General features: G+C 36.9%; 1 protein-coding gene and 1 pseudogene across 3 annotated transcripts; one reads left to right on the top strand and one right to left on the bottom strand.

Moving 5' to 3' along the window:
- Window positions 1-231: 231 nt before the first annotated feature.
- Window positions 232-8,350, top strand: LOC145571527 (uncharacterized). Of its 3 annotated transcripts, XM_081630562.1 has the most exons (8): window positions 232-403; window positions 959-1,079; window positions 2,157-2,645; window positions 2,751-2,972; window positions 3,084-3,156; window positions 5,057-5,164; window positions 5,890-6,272; window positions 8,266-8,350. In XM_081630562.1, exons 2-7 carry the CDS (start codon window positions 963-965, stop codon window positions 6,255-6,257), a joined length of 1,377 nt encoding a protein of 458 aa, XP_081486688.1. In that variant the 5' UTR covers window positions 232-403; window positions 959-962; the 3' UTR covers window positions 6,258-6,272; window positions 8,266-8,350. The 3 variants fall into 3 exon arrangements, with proteins under 3 accessions (XP_081486688.1, XP_081486686.1, XP_081486687.1); XM_081630560.1 differs by lacking the exon at window positions 8,266-8,350 and having other exon boundaries at window positions 5,890-6,446; XM_081630561.1 differs by lacking the exon at window positions 8,266-8,350 and having other exon boundaries at window positions 235-326; window positions 5,890-6,446.
- Window positions 6,691-8,648, bottom strand: LOC145571526 (UDP-glycosyltransferase 87A1-like; annotated as a pseudogene).
- Window positions 8,649-9,044: the final 396 nt, after the last annotated feature.

Here is a 9,044-nt window from a genome sequence, read left to right as displayed (position 1 = left end):
GTTAAAATACAAAACAAAATCTTTTATACAATAATTTTCTTAAAATACGTGTTCACCATAATGTCTACGGACCGAGGGACTATGAATTTTTTATTTTTTAGTACTTGAATTTGTTTATACAGTAACTGAGATAAGTAAAGGAAAAAGCTACTTTGGTTGTAAACTACTCTATCACTGTAATTAGCGGTTTTTAACTTTTTAAAGTTCAAAACTCCCCCAATCCAACCCAACCCGCCCAAGCTCAGTTCTTCACACTCCATCTTCACACTATCATTTCTGTAAAATTCAGACATCCATCACCGGCGAAATTCCGTCACAAGCACCGGGTAACTGGCTAATCCTCCTAACACCTCCACGCTCCTTTGTTGGTGTTGGTGTTGGTGTTGTTTTCGGCATTGCACTGGTTAGGGTTTTGTCTTCATACTAATATTTGACGCAATTTGGTTGTTATTCACCGGATCCAAGTTTTAAGCTCAAAATTACTTCTGCAAATTGAAATTGATTTTATATCACATTTTTTTTTTGAGTTTGTTTTTGCTAGTTAGCTTGAATTGGGAATTTGAAATTTGGAATGTGGATTTGTGTAGAATGATGTATTATTGAATATTGATGATGTAAGATAAAAATTAGTAGGACTTGTTTAGAATCATAATGTGGTAAACACTAATTTAGGTAAAAATGCAGAATGTATTATACAATGGGGGTTAGATTTTAGGTCAACGTGAATTGAGATTTAGGTATAAATGTAAAGTTGTTTTTGTAAATTTTGCTGCAATTCTGTGTTTGTTTTAAGATAGTTAGATCGTTATTTCATAAGTATCTGGGTTATAATTTACCTTGCTGTAAAAATGTGGTTAATTTACTATAATGTGTAGCTTGCAACCACGATGTGTATTCGAAGTTTTGCTGGTTCGAACACAGTGATCTTTGAACATTGTAATTGTGATTGAATTTTCAGGAAAATGGAGTTCACTGATTCGTATAAGCAGACAGGTCCGTGCTGTTTTTCTCCCAATGCTCGCTACATTGCTGCTGCAGTTGATTATCGTCTGGTGATCCGCGACACTCAGTCTTTTAAGGTGCTATTACTGTCAAATTGCTATTTTTTCCTTTCTACAATTCTACATACTAATTTTTAGACTTTCCTTTCTACAATTCTACATACTAATTTTTAGACTCATGTATATTAGCTCCTCGTCTCCTCAAACTGTTTGTGCATATATTGAATTCTGATCACAATGCACTTTATCACATCAAAATTTACTAACTTAGAAGGGTACTTAGAACATGGAAAGAGTTTATACTATGTGCTATCTTTAGGTTGATATATAGTCCATCCCAGTTCCATTTTGAGACTGCTTACATGCGCACAACACACATATGGGCCTCAAGCTCAACACTGTATGAACAATGCATCATTAGGTGTCACCTTGATGGATTGATCTGTACCATGGAGTAAAACTATTGCAAAATTGTGAGAACTATATTACTCAGCTTCTAAATGTTGCACATGATAGCTTTATATCTATAAGACTGTAAGCAATGGTTTTCTGGAAAGGTTTAATATAAGTAACATCCTAAAGTTATCTAATCTTGTTTGAAAAGAACCTAGATGTTACCAAATTATATGTCATGGCGAATGACCTGTAGAATCTAAGCTATGCATTTTCAGTTTGACCTTCAACATTTTTCCTGAAAGCACACTTCATTATATTGCCATCACTCTATAGATTTCTAACTTCTTTCTGGGGATATTCCTTCTCTCCAATTCATAAAACAAGGCACCCAAAGTCCCATATTCGTTGAAGTCAAACCTAGGCCTCTACTTTCTGTTAAATATTTTAATAGTAGTAAAACTGTATAAACACACATAGACATTTATTATTAATTTTATAGAGAAATATATCGTCCAAGTTCAACTTTGAGAAGTATGTGTACCTTATATCATGAAAGGGAGGGAGTATTTTTTCAATCATTAATAGCAGTTAGACCCTTTACAATTCTTTATTATAAGATCACTTTCTGTGTAAAATTTGGTTATCTACTATTGTAGGTAGGTGTAAATCCTAAGTTGAGGTTTATGCTAGTTTTCTAATTTGTTACTCATATTTTTGCTCTCTACTAAATATGGAATGTGTATCACTCTTTCTGTACAGGTGGTGCAATTGTTTTCATGCTTAGATAAGATAAGCTACATTCAGTGGGCTCTTGATTCTGAATACATATTATGTGGTCTCTATAAGAGACCAACAATACAAGTATGGTCAATAACTCAACCTGAATGGACATGTAAAATAGATGAAGGTTTAGCTGGTATTGCCTATGCTAGGTGGAGTCCTGACAGTCGTCACATACTCACTACTTCAGACTTCCAATTGAGGTTGACAGTTTGGTCACTGTTGAACACTGCTTGTGTACATGTAAGATGGCCAAAGCATCCTGTCAAGGGGGTTTCATTTACCCGAGATGGCAAGTTTGCTGCAGTATGCACAAGACGTGATTGCAAGGATTACGTTAATCTGTTGTCTTGTGATTCATGGGAGATAATGGGTGTTTTTGCTGTTGACACATTGGATTTGGCTGATGTTGAGTGGTCACCTGATGATAGTTCTATCGTTGTCTGGGATTCACTTCTTGAATACAAGGTACGTGGATACAGTTATTCCATTACTGATGATTGTAAGCCATGTCAAATTACTTACTTTTTTTTTTTGTATCGAGTTCATTCTAATGGAAATCACTTTGTACAGGTCCTGATATACACACCTGATGGACGATGTTTATTGAAGTACCAGGCATATGAAAGTGGTTTGGGTGTCAAGAGTGTTTCATGGTCTCCTTGTGGTCAATTTCTCGCTATTGGAAGCTATGATCAGATGCTGCGTGTTGTCAATCGTCTTACATGGAAAACTTTTGCTGAATTTATGCATTTGCCTAATGTTCGTGGTTCCTCTTGTGCAGTCGTCTTTAAGGTTACTTTTATCACCTTCTCTTTTCAATTCCTATTTCCTAACTCTAGGTGTTTGGATGATTATGCCATTGGATACTGTTTTTATCTGTGTCCCTGTAAATGTCATTTTCAGGAGGAAGATGAGCAGCCTCAGCTTGATATTGCTGGGTTGTGTTTGAGTAGTGATCCTTATGACAGCAATTTTGGTAAGTTTGCTTTCTCATTTCGAGCTATGTTCTTAAGACATCTTACATTTCTGCTTAGAGAACATTCAAAAGGACTTCAGAAGAGCCTGTTGAGTAAGTATACAAGACGTGTCAACGTGATATAGCCTATAAACGATGGATTACTTTTTAACTGCCTGTTGTGGTGTAGTAGCCTATTGTCCCAAAATGATTTCGAATATGCGACACTCAATATCTAAAAGGAAAAATGGAAAAGAAAAATCCAACCTTTGCATTTTTTCCTTCGAAAAATCCAACCTTCATTTTATTCCTCAAAAATCCAACCTTTATACCCCTTATTCTCCAACAGATCCATTACCTGTTGATGACCGATTTTTGTAAGTTATATGCCATGTGTCGGCCATTAATTGGTCAATTAGTTTTTTAATTATTAAAAAACAAAAATAATTAAAAAAAAAAAACAAAAAAATTCAGAAAAACCCAGCCCCCACTCTCACCCTCCTTCCCTGACCACCCTATCCCCACCGGCCACTAGAACCCAGCAACCCCATACCCCACCGTCCACCGGAAAACCTAGCAACCCCATACTCCACCGCCCACCAGCCACCAAAACCTAGCAACCCCATTCCCCTCGCCACCCACAATCACAACCCACCCACAACACCCGCACGCAGCCACAACACCAAATAGCCACCATCACCACCAACCTAAACCGTCAGTAGCACCCATTCGCCACCCGTAATCACCACTTCGCCACCCACAATCACCAAACAACCACCATCACCACCACACCTCTTCCAAATTCAAATTCCGACAACCACCACACTGCACCACAACACCATAAAACCCACTACCTACAAACCCACGAAATCCCACAAAAACCACCCACCTACAAACCCACAAAACCCACTACCAATTTGAGCACAAATTAGTTCTCGCCGGAAATCGTGGGTTCAAAAACAGAGAGATGGGTTCAAATTTTTTGTGGTCTTTAAATAATCTGGGCGAAAATCGTGGGTTTTTTTTGGTGGATTATCGCCGGAAGAACAACAGAGGTGGCTAGGTGGGGAGGCGAGCAGGGCTGCGAGGTGGGTTGTTGTGTGGTGGTGGAATTGGTGGCGCCGGCGTAGCTGCTGTGTTGTTTCCGTATTTGAGGAGAGAGGAGAGAGAAAGAGGAGGAGTGAGAAGGGAAAGTGAGAGAATATATATTTAAAAAAAAAAAAGACACTTTTTAACCTGTTTAACAGATTAAAGGTTAAATGGATCTGTTGGAGAAGGAGGGGTATAAAGGTTGGATTTTTGAGGATTAAAATGAAGGTTGGATTTTTAGAAAGAAAAAGTGCAAAGGTTGGATTTTTCGTTTCCATTTTTCCTATCTAAAAGTGTCAGCAGATAACACCAGGAATACAATACTCAGATTACCCACTTTCTTCTCTTCCACACTCCTTTCCTTTTGCTTGTCTTTCTCGTCTTTTTAGGCTTTAGATCTTTTGAGCAAGTTTGTAGTTTTCAGTCCAATCTATGTTTCTCATTTCTTCTTCGGGCCCTGAAGTGTATTTCTGAAATACGCTATTTTTGAAATTAATTCTCCCGCATTAGTTCTTGGAGAGGTTTCAGAGTTCAAATTAAATCTTAAAGTTGAATGTTAAGTGTTAGCTTTTACCTTGGTTTTATTTTAAGTTATTTTTGTAGTAGGGTTTACGTCTGATAGGCACTTTATTGGTAGATCTCTGCTTGCATATGAGATGTGACCCACCCTGCAAATTGTTAATCATGATATTGAGATTTTCTATGCAATGCCATGAAAACTTCCTTATCTTGGAAAAAGCATTTTAAAAGTTTAGGTTGGAGCTTATTTGGTTTTTAGCTTTAGCATGGATTTGTCATTTCTTCTAGTGACTAGCCTTTTATTTTGATGCAGATGTTTCAGAAAGACAAATAGGAGTTAGGTATGAAGTAGCAGATCTACCAATTACTTTGCCATTTCAGAAGCCTGCCATGGACAAACCAAACCCAAAACAAGGCATTGGTAAGATCATTTTTTTCTGTTTTATTCTATATAACCGAACTGAATATTTAATTTATGTGCAATTTATACGAGAGAAGTAACGGAAGAATTTTATGAGGCATGCTTCGGGTTTTCCGATGGCTGACATTCCTTCATGTAGACATTTTGATTTTATGAGGCATATTTGGGTTCATAGTTTAACCTTATTCACTTGTTCACCATTCTATACCGATCAAGTATATTGAAGTACATACAATATTCTGTATACTAAAAATAGTTCTAAGTCTACTAACCCATCATCCAATTAATCAGCATACTCAGCAACACTAAAAAGTTATTGTTTCCTAGCTTGTCTTTATTTCCACTTCATTAATACCTACAGAGTACTTGTTGTTTTAGGTCTATAAAGTTCAACTGTTCACCATTGCCAATTGTTGACTGTATATCGATTTCATACATTGTATGTAAAAAGTTGAACAATCGTTTGTGTTTTGTGAACATTTTTTGGTCTTTTGTACATGGCATAAATAGATTTACATTTACAGGGATCCGAAATAGATTCCTTGTTGTTTGAGGATTACACATAAAAATTGTGCCAAGAAATTCATTGGAGTATAGTAATGTGAATAATGAGTAATGACCATTAATTTTCTCAGCACTCAAAGCTTCAAATAAGGAAATAATCTTGACCATGATTGACTGAATTTCAGTGTGGTAAATATTTCTCATTATCAATCTTGTCGCAGGCCTTATGGCTTGGAGCAGTGATAGCCAATATATTTATACACGTGATGACACCATTCCAACTACTCTCTGGATATGGGATATGCAACAACTTCAACTGGCTGCCATATTGCTGCAAAAGGAGCCCATCAAGGCTGCAGTTTGGAACCCAACATCTTGCCGCCTTGCATTTTGTACAGGAAGTTCGCATCTGTACATCTGGACCCCTTCTGGTGCATATTGTGTAAGCAATCCTCTGCCACATTTCACCGTAGTTGATTTAAAGTGGAATTCAGATGGAAGTTATTTACTTCTCAAAGACAAGGAGTCGTTCTGCTGTGCTGCTCTTCCCATCTTGGCAGAATCTAGTGATTATAGCTCAGATGACTGATTCCTTAATCTGCAGGTAAATTTTAAATGTGTAGCAAGTTTGTATGCTTAGGATATTGGAATGTCTTTGTCAGTGCCCACCTCGCAAATCTAACTGGAAATGTGTAAAAGGTCTCAAGATCATCTCAACTCTTAAGTTTAATGCAAAGTTCACATGAAAAGTTTTGTACCTATGGGAAAGTATATCATATGCACATCTTACAACCTATTTCTGTGCTAAACTAGTTGATTTATTGTGCTTGGATGGGATCTGGAGGAGCTTAGATGCTCAAGTATGTGCAATTGACCTTTTTCCGTGATGAGACTATGCTTTCGTACTAAGCTTAAAAAAAATCTGAGGAACTGCAATCAATTTTCAAAACATAGTCATACATATGCAACCTTGTACTCAACCCTTATTTCTCAAAATATGATACTCCGTGTACATCAACAGCTTTCTTTTAACATGTTGACTTATTAACCAGCTAGCTATTTCCATACAGACTTACAGAGTATTCAGAAGTACAAAGCTTTTCTTATAAAATTCAATTTATTGAAAATTTGAATCATTATTGAAATTCTTAGGAAAATGCTTTTAACATTGTACTTTTACTTGGGAGGCTATTGATGAAAGCCTCAAGTTTAGATGTAGCAGGACCTCCATTTACTATTGCATTTCTGAAGGTATTTTGTAGCTCTTTTGCTCTGTTAACCATCTCTTTTCGCTTGTCATTTTCTGGGTCCATAAATTCTCTTACAAGTTTGGCTATTTCATGTCGAGTGACTAACCCTCCCTTCTGAAGATGATCATTCTTTATCACCTTCCATCCAATCTCCATATCATTTACTATCATCTTGCTATTAAGGAGCTGATCCCAAGCTATAGGACAAGTAAGCATCGGAACACCAGCATAGATTCCTTCCGAAGTAGAGTTCCACCCACAATGCGTCCAAAATCCACCAATAGATGGATGACACAACACCCTTAACTGATCACACCATGGTACGAAGAATCTCATTTGATCACTAATGTCATCTTTCCAGCTTGAGGTATTATTATCATCTCGTATTACCCACAGGAATCAAACACCACTTTCTTTAATCCCAGCAATTATCTCTTGGCTTTGACCACTTGAAATCGATAGAAAACTTTCCTACAATACTGAGCCTCTTGGTTGAGAATCCAGCCACCGGAAGTAGTCAAGCCTTTCATCTTCATAAGAACTGGTTTCATCTGTTTTATTACCCAGGCTCGAGTACGGTGTCATTGGACCAATTTGGTAGAGTGATATTGATGGATATCTTACTTTCAGGCTATTTATGGCGTGTTCTTCAAACTCATAGATAGATGTAGACAAAAGGTATTGAGCATTGTTTATCAGATAATCTTTTTTCCAACATTTGTTGTATCACCCTCCTTCCAGCACCTCCTTGAAAGGATGCTGGTAAGTCCGAAGAGTTACTTGAGGGAAGTCCCGGAATATAACCCACTACCTCATTTCCTCTCTCTAGCATACAAATTGACTTGTTAGACCTCTAATTCAACAAAATCTTTTGTGTACATTTGTTTGAAGTAATGTTAGTGTTCATTGAATAATATTGGTATTATTAAGGCTTAGTTTAGCTCAAATTCTTTAACCAATATTTGTTTATTTCAAAAATGAAATTATAAGATTAGACCAAATTAAATCTGATCATGTCAAATTAGTACGAATCTAATGACATTTCATTTGATAAATGTTTGTCTTGAGGATTAATGTATTAAAGTTAACTCAAATCTGGAAATTAAATCAGACTAAATTAGATAAGATAAGATAATTTTATCAAGGCCGGCGATTTAAACATAGCCTAAGCTTTCGAAATAGAGTATTATACCTGAGATATTAGCATCAGGGATATGACCATGTTGGACCAACAAGTCCAAATGAGAGAGAACAGTAAAAAATGAAGCTGATACAGTAACTAATGACGCTACTGGTACATTCCTTTGGTTCCCAACTTTGATGACCCAACTCATGATCACGTCGTAGATTATGGCAGTTGGAGTCAGCTCAAGCCGATCAAGTAGCTGCTCGAAGGGGTCCTGAAGCTTGCTGAGTACAGCTTCTATGAACCCCAATACATCAGCACCTCGGCCAGCTTCTGAGGGGATTACCTGTGGAAGTGCAGCAAATCGGAAGTTAGTAAGTTGCTGCTGCTGGAACTCGGAGTTGAGGAAGCCAAGCCACTCTTTAGTGACTACAAAAGTGATGAAGATGTCATTGGATTTTGATGAGTTTGAAGAGGTTTAACATGGGGTTTATGTGCCCTCTCACAGGGTATGGCACCGCCACCACGTGACACCGTTTGTTTTCTACTGTTTCCTCCATTAGTAATGAAAGTAGGGTGGCGCCGATGGCCGGAGAAAGTAAGAATGTTGGTTGGCTACTTGGGATGGAAGGGTGTATATGGAATTTAGATCATTTCATTCTAGCGTAATCTAATTGAGATTTAATTAGGTAGGAAATCATCTCTATTCTTATATTCTATACTAGAAGTTAATATGAATATTTGTCCTACATGGTCAAAATATCACACAGGATGATTCCATTTGAATCAGTGCCTTCAGTGGACTAGACCGGTTTAATAATAATAATACTCCGTAATAATAAACATCGTCAAAAGATGGGTGTATCATACATTCAAAGACTAGTACCATAATAAATTGAATTAATAACTCAGATTTTAGTTTGCAAAAAATAGAATACTCCACATATTATTTTGTTTTTTTAGTAAGCTTGGTTCCATACTCCCATATCTAAATTTTTAA

The sequence above is a fragment of the Chenopodium album genome, chromosome 12 (genome assembly GCF_948465745.1).
Source record: "Chenopodium album chromosome 12, dcCheAlbu1.1, whole genome shotgun sequence".
NCBI classification, from domain to species: domain Eukaryota; kingdom Viridiplantae; phylum Streptophyta; class Magnoliopsida; order Caryophyllales; family Amaranthaceae; genus Chenopodium; species Chenopodium album.
Note: the sequence above shows the minus strand (reverse complement) of the source record. Positions and strands in the feature narration are given on the sequence as shown.